This window comes from Haliaeetus leucocephalus, unplaced genomic scaffold, assembly GCF_000737465.1.
Source record: "Haliaeetus leucocephalus isolate CR32 unplaced genomic scaffold, Haliaeetus_leucocephalus-4.0 Scaffold143, whole genome shotgun sequence".
Taxonomy (NCBI): domain Eukaryota; kingdom Metazoa; phylum Chordata; class Aves; order Accipitriformes; family Accipitridae; genus Haliaeetus; species Haliaeetus leucocephalus.
In genome coordinates, this window is record NW_010972579.1 from 2,068,016 (window position 1) to 2,084,146 (window position 16,131).

The window sequence follows — 16,131 nt, forward strand, 5'->3', positions numbered from 1 at the left end:
CGCGGCGCCCGCCTGACCCCGCGGGGCTTATCCCCGCCTCGCTCCGCGGCGCCGGCGAGACCCGCCGCTAAACGCTGCCCCGGCGCTTCAGCCTCGCCGCCGTTCCCACCCGGTGCGCAGGTCCGCACCGGCAGGGGCCGGCCAGCCGCCGCCGCGCTCCGCAGGCGACTGGCGCGGACAGCCCAGAGGGGGCCTTCGGCGCGAGGGCCCGGCGGCGCGGCCGTAGCCGTGGCAACCGCGCAGGGGACGCCCGGGTGGAGTGGAGCGGAGCGGGGCAGGCGCGGGCCGCCGCCTGAGGTGAGGGGGAAGGGGCGGGAGGCGGGAAGGTCGAACCCGGTGCTGTCCCGCTTCTCTTCTCTCGCAACGTGTAGGCCTCGGCCGCGCCCGACCCCGAGGGTTTGCTCGTCTGGCGGAAACAAGCGATAGAAAAGCGGCCTTGTAGCGGCAGAAGCAGTTCTGCTGCAGCACCGAAGTTGGCAGGGTTAAAAAAAAAAAAAAAAAAAAATCTATTTGTGTTTGAGAACTACTGAAACCAGCCTTTCTGGTAGCGAAGGTCTCCGCCCGCATTGCCTGAAGGTACGAAACCTCGTTCCCCTCTTTTACGCGGATCTGAATGGCTGCTTCTCGTGTTTGTATTTCTTGTCTGAGGATTTCTTTGCCGTTGCAGAGATAGAGGTCCACTCGTGATTGTCAGTCACCCTTCGAAAAGCCATTTCAGTTCAGCTTGAAGCATCGTTTCTCATTTTAAGATAGTGAAAGTGGCTCTTGAGAGACTTCTGCTTTTCTACCTGGTTCATAGAACTATTTAAAAGCAAAAGGTAGAGCAGCTGTAGTTAATTTTCAGTATTGAGAAAATTACTGCAAATTTGAACTCTTTCCTACGTGGTTTTTAACAAAGAAGGAAGACTTTCCAACTCGACTTTGAAGTAGTTTTTGAAGGTTAATGCAACTTGTCTTGATTTGGAGACATACATTCATTTTGGGGGTATAATTTCTTACTTTGCCTTACTGCAGCCTGTAGGGTAGCTGGAGAAGGAGATAACCTTCACCTTTGGCATATTTTCACTTATTTAAAGCCAAGGGAAAAATAACACATGCATTCAGTGTTTGTACACTAAGCTGGGAAAGAGGATCTGCAGCAGATTTAGATCTGTAAGTCTCCTCTAATATTTCATCTGACTCAAAAAGGTGTCGGAGCCAAGGGCAGAGCTGACACTGAGGAGTTCTCAACAGCATTTTGGGGATGGACAAATGCGATAAGGCAGAAAAAGAGGAGTTGCTGCTGCCAGTCAGACTGACGTTCCCCCTCTCCTGTTGCAAGACAAAATGCTTCAGAGAAGAGTAAAAAGCATAATTATGGATTAGCTTCCTAACCTCACTCATGTAGTAGCTGACCAACGCACTGATACTTGAGAGTTTAGTAGTCCTTACTTTAAAATGAAATTCTAGTTTGTACAGTATGTTCTTGCTATCTGTATAAATGCAGCCATATGTTTAGTGGGACAGTCAGCATTTCCTCCCCACCAACCCCTTTTCTCCCCTGTTTAAGTAATGCAAAAGTTCCCTGTTCCTCCGCACACACACGCAGCAACTCAGCATTTTGAAGACATTCTTAAGACATTCTTGACCTTCATGAACATTTTATAGCTTAAGCTCTATGGGCGGTAATGTGCTGTGTAAAAAGCATTTCCATTTGTCACTTGTAAATTCTCAGCTTTTCAGTTTCATTGATGGTGTATTTTAGTTTGAGAAGGAGTACAGCTGAATATCATCTCCTCTCTTTGAAATGAATTCATATTTTCATTGTCGCCTAATAAGGAGTTTAATTGGTTTTGGTCTTCATTCCTGAGACTCTTCTCTCTCCTTGTCCCATCTGTCATCGGTCACAGATATGCTGCTATATTGAGGTCACTCTGAAACTGTAAGAAAGCTTTACAAAATCTGACTAGGTACCCGTCCTCTTAAAATCTTTCAAAAAGAAAAGGGGGAATTCCAGTGTTACATACATCAACATTATGGATGCAAGGTTTTATGAAATAAGGAGTATGAGATATCCGCAGGTTTGTGACAGAAACAGAGACAAAGGATATTTCAACCATATCAATCAATTTGTATCTTTTCAAAGCAAATATGTATAATATACACAAGTATGTATAATGGAATTCTGTCTTTGTTGCATCTCTTGCAACATTCAGATTTAATTTTGTGGAAACTCTTTCAGTGGGGTTCCAAGACTTTTCAAATTCTTGTTTTATCTGCATTTTTCTGAAGTTTTTTTTCCAAATATGCTCAAATCAGCTTACAGCAAAAGTGTATCATTATATCTTTTCTGAAAAATCAGATTCTCCCTGAAGTCACACCTGGAGCTTTCATATGAACCATCGGGCAACACAAAGTTAAAAGCCTGGTGATTAGAGCAGAAAAGGGTTTGGTAGGTAAGCGATTCCTGGCTTTCCAGAGCAGTGGATACAAGATGCAGTAAATGTTGTTTGTGAAGAAACTGTAATACATTGATTTACTATTTTATTACATTTTTCACTTTAAAAAAGGAATAAATATTAAAAAAACCCCATCTTTTAGGTATCATTTGACTACATAGTACTTTACTTAGGTGGCAGACCAAAGAATTAACTTAGGCGTGATACATAATCCTGGCCAAGTAGTGGCAGAGGTATAATCCAGCAGCTGGGAGTCACTCTGCACCCTGGCACCCGGGGCACGTAGGGATGTGTTCAGCTTCCTCTGAAACTGGGGAGACTGACACCTTGGCTGCATGGTTTTGCTGAACTTGGGTCACTCTAATCCTGATAAAAAGAACAGTACCAAGAGACGCTCACACTTTCTTTCCTGTTTTTTCTTTTCCTGTTTTTCAGTGAGCTTTGCCGTCGCTGAGGACATCTCTGATAAAGCTGACCACGCTTCAGCCAGTAACAAGAACTGTAATGACTTACGTTGCAAAGAAGTGCGGTGTCTGCTTTCAGCCTCCATCCATTATCCTGATCTACAAAGACGATGGCAAGGATAAGACTCGCCAGCGCATCATGCCTGTCAGAAACTTCTCCAAGTTCTCAGGTGTGGTGCGTTTACTTGTAGCATTCCCCAAGTCCCCTTCAGGCACAGTGAGAGGAACAGCTAGTTGGCAACAGCATTTTTAGTAACTGCTGGGTAGCTTCTTACCAGCATGCAGGGAGTGCAAAGAGGGGTTGTTTTGGTGTAACACTCTCTCCCCCAAGGAGCCCAAGATATGTCTTAACCTGGGTGGTGGCTCTGCTAAGTCTGGAGGTCTTGCTTGTAAGGGTCTGGGAGAAGAGGATCTGTTTATGGGAAGAGATTTGCTTGCAGCTGTCAGTCTTCATCGTGGCTTTCTCTTTAGACTGCAGCATGGCTGCCGAACAGCTGAAGAATAACCCTCGTCACAAGGCGTACCTAGAAGGAGTCTCACTGCATCAGCTACAGAAGCTGTACAGTTTGCTGAAAGGGCATTTGGGAGGAGAGAGCCTGGCTGAGAGCTTGGAAAAGTTTCGGCAGGAAGAGACCATTGACCCAGAAGAGGATATGAACAAACTAGATGACAAGGAACTAGCCAAAAGGAAGAGCATCATGGATGAGCTCTTTGAAAAGAACAGGAAGAAGAAGGATGACCCAGATTTCATCTATGACATTGAGGTTGAGTTTCCACAGGATGAGCAGCTGGAGTCCTGTGGCTGGGATGCGGAGTCAGGTGAAGAAATCTGATTCCAGACAAAGATGCCTTGGATGGGCAGTCCAGAGACAGACCTCACAGTCCTAATAGAGAGAGCGATGTCTGCGTACGTATTCTACTGCATTGTTTTCAGCTCATGCAATTGATGCATGTTACATTGGCTATGGAGAACCAAAGGCCCAAGGTGCTACAGCAGTTCCAGGTTTAAGTGAACTTTGTTTAAGAAGCCAGACTGGATGAAATGAAAATCAGGCAGCTGAACTTATTGGGTATTTTTAGCCTTTTCCTATGTATGAGTGCCTAAAATAATTTTAAATTATTTAATCTGCCATTTGTTTACATTTCAGTCAGCTTTGGCTGAAAATCTCACCAGCTTCCCTTGCTGTGATTTCTGTTCAGCTTTGTCTGAAAATGAAGTGTTAAATATTTATGTCTTGAAAGCTTTACTGTATAAGTACGGTATTTGTTATTACTTGCTGGAATGTTAAATATATATTAGTCTTTCTGGATAAATCAAAACTGCATTGCAAATATTACTGTCACGTTTCCTAAGCAATGCTTAAATCTCCAGCTTCAGCTTACACAAATATTAATTCTTGTATTTAAGAAATGGAATATCTAGAAAATAAATTAGTCTTGAAAGTACTTTTGAAAATACAGTGATTTCAAACTGCTGAAGTGAGGTGTTTTGCTTCCTTATACTGCTGGATGATGCTTTCTCAGTAAGTGGTCAGTTCTGGGAAAATGTGCTTAAACTATCCAAAAAAAAGTTAGCATGGCAGAAAGTCACAAAGGCTGGGGGTGGTTTTAGAGTAAAACAAACTCTTTACCCCCTGCTGCCTCATCAGACTACAGTTCCCAGCTCACTCGAAATCATGCTAGGGGACAACCTGACGTGACAAGTAAAGCTACAGCAAAAGGTCCTTCACATAATGTTTTGATGGTCACTGAGAAATTCATCTCTGTGGGAGCATAATCATGGACTCGACAGATCAATATGATCATAGTTGAAGACCCTTTACTAGAGCATCAGACATCATTTTATACATTCGTTACATCTGTACATGCGCTTCGCTATTTTACTATTGGTTACACACATTATTCACGTGCTGTCCACGCGCCTAGTAACACTTAATGATTGGTTATATCAACACTGTACATGTGCATAAACATAGGACATAATTGGTTATACTAAAACATGTGAAACCTGTCTCAGTCTAATTGGTCAAGATAAACTGCCAAATTAAGGTTCTTTGTGCCAAGTTCCCTTTATCATGGAATGCGCACCTGTGTTCTTCTAATTGGCATCTCTTTTTTTGTCGTCTTGTTTATTCTGTTCAAGGCCTTCTAAAGGCATCTGGAATGCTCTTGTGATCGTTAGCTAAATATGTGTCCACACATCTCTGCTAAAAAATATTTTACTAATACCACTGAAGTTTTTAATCCCACCATCTGCCTCAGCTGATTTGTACCAGCCAAATCCTGCTCTCTTGTAAGAACTGGATGACTAAGTTTAGGATTCACTGGAAAATGATGCAACTCCAAAAGCTTCCCAGGTTTTGGCCTTCTGAACCTGGATGGCTGTGAGGATTGTGAGTAGGATGACCCTTCATCCCGAGTGGAGTGGCTCAACAAACTGATGCCCGAGGTAACTAAGAGGAGTTGTAAATTGCCTCCAAGACCAGTTTAGTTCCTGTCTTCCTTCTTACAACCACAAATTAATTAAAACCCATCAATTTTATCAATAAGACATATCATAGCATGGAATCCGGGGTTTAGAAGAGCTCTTCTCCTACACGCTGAAACGATAACAAGTCAGTTCTGTGAAAAATCTGAAACGAGTATCAGTTAAACCACTGTACTTTGTCATCACTGGAGAAGATGAGTGACCTTACGTTTCTCCAAGGGATTCTTCAGAAGAGAAATGGAAGCCAGTGCCTTTCTTGCCAAAAATTAAAAAAAAAATACAAAGCCTGACTCAGCTTTCCCAGGAACGGAAAGGGTGTGTACATCTCCAGCACAGGCCTTGCTCTGTTTCCAGTAAAAAATTGCAACATAACAGCATATAAAGATCTCCCACTTGTGTGGGAGGGGACCCGTGGGGACCTCTCCTCCCACCCAGCCTGCCCTGGGTCAGGCCAGCCTGCACCCAGCTTTGTCCTGGAGGGGCTCGGAGGAGGTTGCCTGCACCCCCCCTCCCCGGGCATGGCCATCCTCACCAGATGAGGTCTACATGAGGTCTAACGAGTGCTGAGTTGAGGGGAATAATCACCTCCCTGGATCATGAGGTTCCTGCTGGCCCCTTCCTCCAGCCCACCCCAGTCCTTCAGGGCGGCAACCCTACCCGATATCAACTGGTCCTCCCAATTTGGGCTCTTCTGTGAACTTGACACGAAGGCACTCCGTGGCCTTATCCAGATCTTGGACAAAGACATCAAACAGGACAGATCCCAGATCAGCCCCCTGGTGTCTTCTCACCAGCCTCCTGGTAGAACACATCCTACTAACTGCTACCCTCTGTGCTTGATCATCCAGCTGATTTTTACCTACCTGGTTGCCCACCCATCCAGACCATGACATCCTCACTTGGATGCAAGAATGTTGCAGGACATGGAATTGAAAGCCTTGCTGACATTGAGGTAAACGGTATCCGCTGCTCTCCTCTTGCCTACAAATCTATCCATTTCATTGTGAGACGCAGGCAGATTGGTCAGGCATGACTTACCCTTGGTCAATCCATGCCAACTGCTCCCAGCCACCCTCTTCTTCTGGAAACGTGCTCCAAGAAAGCATACTCCATGGTTTTCCCAACATGAAGGTGACCATCCTGTTGCTCCCCAGGATGTCCCTTTGGCCGTTACTGAAGATGAGTGCGACATTTGCCTTTCTCCAGTCACTGAGGACCTCCCCTGATCGCCATGACCTTGCAAAGATGATGAACAGCAGCTTTGTAAGGATGTCAACCACTCTACAAGTGGAAGGTCATCTCGTTGCTCTGACATCCCTTGCACATACCAGCTCCAAGTGAGCCTCGGTTTTCTGGGTACCGTGCCCCTGTGCCTGGGCAAAGCTGCTAACACCTCCTGTGATGGAGGAGTGTTGAGTATCCCCCACATCGGCTCAATATGAGCAAGAATACCCACTTTTTATCCACATCCCAGGCAGTGCCAGGCACCTGGGTTCCTACCTACGTGCACGACCATGGCTGCGCTCCACATCCCCCCACCAAAAGGAGCAGGAGCAGTGGCCACAGTGGTGGAAGAAGCGCACGCATCCACCCTCCGAGGCCAGATCCGGCACCTGCAGCAGGGGGAAGTGGCCCCAAGGAGAGGGGTGCTCACAGGGGCACCCTGTTCACCCTGCCAGCAGGGAGACACTGAAATGCGGCTGCAGTACCCAGTGCCAGCACAGACCTGATGAGGACATCACAGGGACGTATTTATAGGTCACTCTTGTCCCTTGGGCATGCAGCTTACGGGCAAAAGAACAGTTGAAATAAGTTGAGGGATTCCCCAGCTGGGGCCTGATTTGGTTTTGGCTATTTCAGTCTAAAATAGGGCCAGAAGGCAGCCATATTCTGAGGCAGATTTGACAGCTGGGTTTCCAGAGCCTTGTCAGCGCTTGGCCCCAGCGGTGCTGCCAGCTGGTCCAGCATGGTCTGACCTACGCCGTTTTTTCCAGCCTGGCACAGCAACCAGCCATGCAAGGCTCACCAATGACCTCAATCCTCATCCCCACAGCTGTGCCGGGGAGGATGCTGCCTGTGCTGTCCTTCCAGCATCACTCCCAGCCCCACACCAGCCTGGGGCATCTCCCTCCACCACCTCCCAGGACAACTCCAGTGTAAGGTCAAGTGACACTTGGGCTGGCTGCAGGGCCTCGAGCCCCCTGCACACCCCGCATCGCCCCACTGAGCTCATCCAACTCCAGGCAAGGACAAGTCCCCAGCATGCCCACACTGGTGCTGCTGCTCGCTTCCCCACACCCTGTGTTCCCATTAAACTCAGAGCCATGTTTCACTGGAAAAATCCTGATGGTGCCACAGGAATAAAGCCACTCCGGTTCTTAGCAGGGCTTTTGAGTTAACACAAACCACCATCACTTCTCACTTCCATCCACAGTAACCCTCCGAGGAACAAAGCGGCACTTCCTCAGGTAGTGCACTGCTGGTATGGGAGAGCTGGTACGTGCTGTGACCAAGGCTGGGTGGAGGAAACCCCCCCATGCCACTGCAGCTGACAGCCTGCAAGAGCGGGGCTTGCGCAACAAGGAGGAAGGCTTTCTCTTAGTTTATCTCCTTTGCATCTGTTTAATCCAGCAGTTGCTGGAGAAAAAGAAATCGACGTAAAATATTACCCGTGATATAATTTATTCTCCTGTCTTTCAATCAATATTTTACAGCATTGCAGCTTGGGCTATTTTTAATGGGCTTTTCTAACCAGGATCGCAACTTAACCAAGCAACAACACCCCAAAACGTGTCTTTCAGCCCTGTGGACAACGCCTGTCTTATCAGCACATACACACGCGTGCACGCCCAGGGCTGCCTGCAAGTTTGCTGGTGCCAGCAAGAGTAGCGTGGGAAGCTGTGACCACAGAGACCCTTCTCCGCAGGGCCCAGGTGATGCTTGCTCCAGCCTGGGGTGGTTTGTGGAGGCTGGTTGCAGAGCTGGAGGATGTTTTGCAGTGGAGAGTTGGCTACAGGGTGTGAATAAATAAAAGGAACTGCCTGAAGGGGGGAGGGGAAACAGCGTTGGGGGAAACTGTCCGTACCCCTTCAGCCAAAAGGCGTTTGGTGTTGTGTCCACTCAGCTCTCACCAACATCAACTGAAGGTTTCTGCTGAAGTTGTGTCCCTTGAGGATGCCCAGCACGGCCCCAGGCTCCATCACGGGACACAGCCACACACCCTTCAGGTACCCTTAGGGCATCTGTAGCAGAAACAGCAGCTCTCCCAGCACCCCCTGGTCCTAACATCCATCAAGCTTCCATCTCACCCACCTCGGAGGGGTTATTGCCTGTAATCCTGACAACCCACTCACGTTCACTGTTCCTGAGCCCTCCCTCCCTCCTCCTCCTCAGCCATCAGTAAGGGCTAGACACCCCACACTGGCTTTTCACCATTTTCAGCAGCTTTTGCTTGAGCGTGAGGAAGACAACAGCGAAGGCCACCAGGAGCGTCAAGCAGGTGGGCAGAGCCAGCACGAGGTAGAGGAGCGCCAGGTCAGCCGTTTGCCAGCGGCAGCTCCACAGGACGGGCTCTGGCAGCGCCCTGGGGCTCAGCGTGTGGGAGGCATAGCTGCAGGTCATCTCCTGCCCGTCGGGGACGTGCAACCCCTCGACCCGCTGCAGGGAGTCCCACCAGCCCAACGTGCAGCAGTTGTAGGGGTTTTGGCTGAGGTAGACCTCCTGCAGGCTCTTCCCCAGCGGCATCCGCGCGACATCCGGTGGCAGAGCCGGGAGGCAGTTGTCCCGCAGGTCCAGGCTGAGCAGTTTCAGGATGCCCAGCGAGGAGGGGAAGACGCTCAAGGAATTCCCCGAGAGGTCCAAGCGCACGAGGCTGTTAAAGGCAGAGAAGTCCACGGCAGTGGAGGAGAGGCTGGTGTTCCTCAGAGACAACACCTGCAGCGTCAGAGCAAGGTCCTGCAGCCACCCCAGGTCCCCGGACAGTGCCTGATGGTTGTCAGAGAGGTCCAAATGCATCAGCGACGTCCCCTGGAAGGGGTGGCGACCCAGTCCCCGCAGACCACAGCCGGCCAAGGAGAGATGAGTCAAGGTCTTGACACCCCTGATGTCCACACAGGGGGGAGTTTCCGCCTCACCTGCAACAGCTGGCTGGGGACAGAGGTCAACCCGGTTGCGGCTGAGGTCCACGGTAGTGATCTTCCTGGTGTAGGCGAAAACCCCAGAAGGAAGCACCCGGAGCCTGTTGGTGCTGAGGTTGAAGAGCTGGAGGTTGGGCAGGATGTCCCCAGCCCCCATCTCTGCCCCCAGCTCCACCAGCTGGTTCTGGCTGAGGTCCAGCTCTGTCAGCATGGCTAAGGGGTCCCCCTCCGACAGCTGAAATGTCTCCAGGCAGTTCTGGTTGAGCTTCAGGTGGGTCAGGGAGGGCATCTGGGCCAGGAAGCCCTCCGGCAGGTACCAGACCTGGTTCTGGCTCATGTCCAGGAGGTGCAGGGAGGAGAGATTGCTGTGGCAGATCTCATCCCAGAGGCTGACTGTCGTGACGTTGGTGGAGTTGCCATCAATGAGCAGGAACTGCACCGTGACATCCGCCAGGGATGTGCCATTGGGGAGGCGCTGGTAGAAGCTCATCTCGTTGTCCTTCAGCAACAAGGAGTGCAGCTTGCTCTGCCGGGGCAACACGGGGAAGAAGAGGAGACGATTGTGGGACAGGTCCAGCATCTCCAGCTCAAAGAGGTCATCACTTTCCAGGGCCAGAAACCACTCAATGACGTTGTTACTGACGTTGAGCACCCTGAGCTGGGTCAGGCTGAACTCCACTACGCATGGGAGGTAGTTGTAAGCTATGTTGAGCCTCTGCAGCCTCTGCAGCCCTTCAAAAGCTTGGTCAATCTCAAAGATGTAGTTCTTCTCCAGGTTCAGCTCCAACAGCTGTGTCAGGTTTGTGAAGACAGACGAGTCCAGCCTCATGATAATGTTCCTGGCCACGGACAAGGACTCCAAGGAAGACAGATTCCAGACCAAAACCGATACCATGTCCTCAGTGAGGCGGTTTCCAGCTAGATCCAGCGTCCTTAAGGCTGGCAGAGCAGAAAGAGCAGCTGCTGTCAGTGAATAGTTGGTGAAGAGGAGGTTGTCTGCCAAGGAGAGCGCATGGAGGCCTTGGCTGCTGAGGAAGACACCGGGCTTGATGAGCTCCAGCCGATTCTTGGTCAAGCTGAGACGCCGCAGCTGGTGGTATGAGAGCAGAGAGGCATTCCCCAGGACCTGGATAGTGTTGTCATCAAGCAACAGCTCCTCAGTATCACCTCGAAGATTTCCTGGGACAGAGCTCAGCCATCTCCCAGTGCAGTCCGCAGTGCTCTGCACCTAAAGCAAGAAGTAGATACGTAATGCTGCTCTGAGAGGCAGGAGGTGGGGGGAGATGAGGAGGGAGAAGTTTGGGAAGTAGAGTGAGGATGGAGGAGGTGGCTCTATGGTTAGAACCTCAGCAACCCAGTCCACTTGTAGCTAAACCAGTAGCTGGGAGGGTGACGGTCTGGAGATGCTGAGACACCTGGGCTTTGCAGGGCAGGACCAAGCACTCAGAAGGGTGAGGATTTGCAAGAGAGGACTTACGAGCTCACAGACACCAGGAGACGTCCAGGCTGTGACTGCCCCGCTTCCCCATCCCACTGCCAGGAGGACCAGAAGCAGGGAGAAACCAGGGAGCGGGGCCTCCATCTCAGCGGTGGCACTCCTGCGGAGATGGAGACAGAGGTGAGAAGGTGAAAAGCTGCAGACCACTCATCCTGAAAGATCTAGGTTTTCCCAGGGAGCCCATCATGGCAGCAGTGATCCTTGTGCACGGCTGGCCTCCTGCCCATGGCTGCTGCCCGCTCCCATCATTGCCCCCAGGAGCACCCAGAGGCGATGGGCTCCCAACATGCCATAGTGGTGGCCACTGTGCCCCGCGAGACCTGGGCCACCACAAGCTCCCCACGGAGAAACAGCGAAGAGCCCTGGCACCAAGCCCACCCGCCCCAGCAGGAGCCCTCATGGGGGTCCACCAAGGAGAGCCTGGAGGGCAGGAGAAGAGAGGGGACGGGGAGGTGGCAGCCCGGTCCCCGCACAAGACAGCACACATGGGAAAGGCACTGTTGTCACTGCACAGCTGCTCGCAGATGCCACTGAACTGCAACCCTTGAGCAGAGGCTTCCCCCCTAGCCAGGGCTCATGTCCCCCCTCTGTGGTGCCAAATACTCCCCTGGCAGACACCGACCCAGCCACCACCAAGTCCTCTCCAGCACCCATCCCTGCCAGAGGTCCTCCCCGGGAAGCAGAGGCTCTCCAGCACAAAGTACCCCGTTACTAACTTGGTGGAACTGGAGCTGACGGCATTTGCATCTGGGGAAAAGCTGAACCTCAGGCAAATGAGCAGCGAGGTCTTGTCGAGGGCTCAGTAAGTGGCGTTTTCATAACTGCCAGAGCTTGAAGAAGAAATGGGGGGTTATTTTTGGCAGCCCAGGTAGCCAGAGGCTTGCAGCACAGAGGGAGCAGTGGACACATCCTGGGTTGTCTCCTTCCTTGGGACAGCCAAAAGCATTAAGCTGGTGTCTTATCAAAGTGGCATTTGTTAATCTGGTGGGGATGGAGAAGATGACCCTCTTCCCCAGGCTGGAGCTGATGCACAGCAGCTTGCACCCTCCGGAGCCCTCGGTCTCCAGCAGTGCCTTGCACGCAGGCACAGTGGCAGGAGAGGGACCCTGCTGTGTCCTCGCTGCACCCAAAAACCAGGGACTTTGGCTCTGCCTCGCCTTCGGCGCCTGAACCCCTCCACAGAAGCTCACATTTTCCTTCACCCAGATCAGCCTTCCTTTGCTGCCCAGTGTTGGGTCTCCTCCAACATGAGAAGTGCTTCCATCCTCCCACAGTCCTCCCTGGGGCTGCGGGGATGGTGCCTGCCCAGCCAGAAGAGCAGGCAGCAGCACCAGCAGGAAACCTCTGCCCACAGCCCCACAGAGGAGCCCACATGCAAGAGGTCTGGGAGCGCCCAGGGTGCTCCCCACAGTGCACACCAGCCCCAGCACCGGCCCACGCAGCCGTGGCTCTTGCGAGTGGGGGCATTAGCGACACACAGCCACCATGGATCTTCAAGCTGGCATGGAGGGCTCCCCAAAAACCCCCAGTGGGGTTTTCCCCCCCCCAGCAGAGGTATCGGGGGGCAGTTACTCACCGCGTGGAGTGGTGCGCAGGGTTTGCCACAACTCATCCTGCAGCCAACGGCCTCTCCGGCTGCGCTCGGTGGGGTCTCTTGGGGCCAAGGGTAGGTGCAACCCGCTGGGTTTCTCTCCCACCCGCTTTCTCGCTTAGCACTAATATAGCCTTTGCGGAAGGAGCTAACGGAAACTGCAGTCACATGGAGGCAGAGAGCGTGGCCAGGCACTTCGCTTACTGATCTCAGCACTTACAACCCAGGTCATGCACTCACAAACAGCTCCCCAGCAAGGAGGAACCATGGGGGCCGGGCAGGCAGGGAGGGGGCTGCTAGGGGGAACTGGCCTCCGCCAAGGGTCACACAGCTCCTAGCTCTCCCGCTGCTCCCAGGGACAAGCCAGGTCTGGGGACGACCCTTGCACCGTGACTCCTCTGCACAGCTCCAGCAGCAAAACCCCTGCAAGGGTTTCAGGCAGCAGAGCTAGTGACCTGGGGGGGGAGGGGGGAGGTTCTTGCCTGCGGAGCCATGCCACTGACCCTGCCGGGGCTCAAGAAAAGCCACCGGCTGCACGGCGCTCCCCTGCATGGTGCCTATTCCTACTGTGCCCCTCTAGTCCCCCACTTGCCTCCAGCACCCAGCACAGGGGCTTCAACAGGAGCCAAGGGATGCACTTCCTGCGGGGGAAGAAGAAGGTGCTGTTCTTTCCCGTTGCATCCTAAGCCGAGGTTGAACATCCCCCCACATGTCGAGTCCTCGCTTTGGGACACCAGCGCCCAGCCTCTTGCATTGTCTAGGTGAGATTCAGGATGCTCAGATCCCACCGCCCACAGACCTTTGGGTCTCCCGGGGCTGCTTGGGATTTTGGCAAACCCAGCACTCAGGTTGCAAGCCAGACACATCTGGATACAGGGACCTCCCAGGTGCTGACCCCTATGTGAAAATCAGCATAAATGGCTTTTCCCACAACTGCCAAGGCAGAGAGCGAGACAAAAATCCACATTTCCAAGGCAATATGAACAGGGAGGCCCCCTTCCTACTCACCCCCCTCTACCCCAGCTCTCCACCTCCCTTCCCACCCCAAGCCTACCCTCTTCCAGGGTCCTCATGCACACCCCCAAATCCCCAGCAAATCCAGCCACTGAGGAGGGAAAATGGTTTGCCTGGATTTACCTAGCCGTGAAAGAGTTCAAAACTATGGACAAAGGATTCAGCCCTGCAACAGAACCCTGTCCGGTGGGATCAGCAGGTACTGCCCTGCAACATCCATGCTCCATGTCCCAGGCACTGGTGCCAATGGGACCTTTTGCAGCAGTCGGGAGATGAACCATGTTATTGCGGCACACCAAGCACCTCACCAAGGGATATCACAGCCTGGGTCACCCCCACCTGCCAGACCAAATGGCCCCCAAACTCCTGCAGCCAGCACAAATGACTGGGGAGATATTTTTTACCCTAAATTTCATTTCTTCTCTGGAAGGAGACTGAACTCTCCCATATCACTCACAAAAAGCCCTGTGGTTTCATTTCCTCCATTTTCAAGGAAGTTTGAATGTATAAAAATCAAGAAGGAAAAGAGAGAAGCTCTCCTCATCCAAGTGAACTGGAGCAGAAGGCAGAAGCTCTGCAGCAGGGCAAAATTCCCATGGCGTTGCTCGAGGTCACACAAAGGGCTGAGATGGGCTGATGATTACAAACCTGCTCCTCATCCCCAAAACCCTGCCATGAGCCCAACCCACACCAAAACCACTCATGTGATGCTTGGAGATGCAGGAGCTGGCAGAGATTCACCCCAGGGCTGGGAAGTCCTGAAGCTGTAAAACTTGAGCATCCTCACCTGTGGCAATACTCCACTCTCAGGTGATCTTGAGACTCCTGGGAGACCTTCCGATGAGATAACCTTCATGTGATACCACCAAACAAGGTGATACCCCAAGGGTCAAACCAGCTTCCTCCTCGCAGCCCAGGAGGAGCTGGGAGAGAAAACAACGTGCTTCATCCTCAGTCCATCGCTTTGGCCAACCAAAGCGAAGCCACCATGTCCCCCTTTTCCCAGCAGCAAAGGTGCTTGCTGAGGGGGCATCATGGCGTGGGAAAGCCCCCGCACTGCCCAGCCATGTTTCACCCACCCTGTCCTCCCCAGAAAGCGGCCACACACCAGGCCTGCTCCCTGCAGAGCAGCCACTGGCTCCATGCTGGGGCAGCTGGCAGCAGCCTTGCATTTCACACTTTCCCCACATCCTGCAGCCAGACGGTTTTGAAAACATCCCAAAGCTACTGCTTCCTCCCCTCCTTTTCCTCTCAAGCAGCATCATGCCCCCACGCAGCCCTCCCAGTAAGAACTGGGTGTGTGCTTTGAGGGTTCTTTTTTTATTTTTTAATACCAGCATCATAAAGGGATAGGGATTGAGCTGCCAGGAGCTGCTCTTCTGATCAGCTCTTCCTGAAGCTCCAGTCCAGCTCAACATCACTGGTGGATTAAACTGAAGGAGATTCAGCCACTTGGAGCAGTGTCCACACATGCAGCTGCAATTACTGCAGCTGTAGGAAAGGACCGGGAATCCCCATACGGTTTTACATGCAGTGAGCTTCCTCCATTCCTCCCATCTCCTCTTCCCTCCAAACCATCTTTTTCCCCTTAACAAGCCTCCAACTGTCAAGCACAAACCAAGAGAAAAGTTGCAGTGAGAGGGCAGCCTCCCGGTCGCCACTGGACTGCTGCACCCAGCACAGGACCCCATGGGAAAGGAGAAACTGCAACAGAAAACAGCAAACTCATCACTGCACCTCAACATGCCCCTTGTTTTCCTGCAGAAAATGTGATTTCTTCCTCAGTGGAAGCACCAAGAGAAAGGTCACTCACGGTTCACACACCAGCAGGCCCACAGCCTCGGACAAGTTGGGGCAAAGTGAAACAGAAATGTTTATCCATGGGCTTCCTCTACTCCCACTGCAATGGAGAACTGGACAGAAATAAACAAGTTGTTCTGCAAGGGATGACGGTGCAAAGCATCCCTGGAAAGCCTCCTGCTCTGCTTAGTCTCCAGCATTTTGCTAACAAGGAGAGGATGCAGAGAGCAAAGGGAAAAAGGGACAAGGAGAAGAACCAGCCACTCTGGGAAATGAGCCTGGGAAGGCTTAGAGAAATACTTACAGAAACATCACCATCTCCAGGCTCATGGGAAGCTGCAAACAGCATTACAGAAAATATTAGGTAGCGACCGACTCTGTTGCAGCAGAATCTCGCCTGTTAGACCTCATCAGAAAGGGAGGAGCGGCTGCATGGTGAAGAACAGTGTCTCCCTCCAGGCATTCATTCCCAGGCACTGTGGTCAGCAACGACTCTGAAAAAAATTGGATTTTCTTTAATTATCTTCAAAACCCACATCAAATTTTATTTGCTGTTTGGCTGAAGTGTGCACAGGCAGCGCAAACATATCAAGAAGACACAAGTGAAGAAGTTATTTAATTTAATCACCTGCTCTGGATAAAACAAGGGAAGCTGAAGGTCTAACCGTACCTCAGAAGCTGCTGGTCATGGTAGTCACCTCT

General features: G+C 51.6%; 2 protein-coding genes across 3 annotated transcripts; one reads left to right on the top strand and one right to left on the bottom strand.

The window, feature by feature from the left end:
* Positions 1–2,894: 2,894 nt before the first annotated feature.
* CEP19 (centrosomal protein 19kDa) lies at positions 2,895–3,885 on the top strand. The gene is made up of 2 exons (XM_010561197.1): positions 2,895–3,072; positions 3,374–3,885. The coding sequence occupies exons 1-2, from the start codon at positions 2,943–2,945 to the stop codon at positions 3,733–3,735; spliced, it is 492 nt and encodes a 163-aa protein (XP_010559499.1). The 5' UTR covers positions 2,895–2,942; the 3' UTR covers positions 3,736–3,885.
* Positions 3,886–8,335: 4,450 nt separating this feature from the next.
* On the bottom strand, positions 8,336–16,131 carry NRROS (negative regulator of reactive oxygen species). 2 transcript variants are annotated; one of them, XM_010561198.1, is made up of 8 exons: positions 16,058–16,131; positions 15,734–15,923; positions 15,443–15,529; positions 15,248–15,333; positions 14,417–14,552; positions 11,741–11,854; positions 11,004–11,124; positions 8,336–10,754 (listed from the first exon to the last, which is right to left on the bottom strand). In XM_010561198.1, exons 7-8 carry the CDS (start codon positions 11,106–11,108, stop codon positions 8,787–8,789), a joined length of 2,073 nt encoding a protein of 690 aa, XP_010559500.1. In that variant the 5' UTR covers positions 11,109–11,124; positions 11,741–11,854; positions 14,417–14,552; positions 15,248–15,333; positions 15,443–15,529; positions 15,734–15,923; positions 16,058–16,131; the 3' UTR covers positions 8,336–8,786. The 2 variants fall into 2 exon arrangements, with proteins under 2 accessions (XP_010559500.1, XP_010559501.1); XM_010561199.1 differs by lacking the exons at positions 14,417–14,552; positions 15,248–15,333; positions 15,443–15,529; positions 15,734–15,923; positions 16,058–16,131 and adding an exon at positions 12,601–13,560.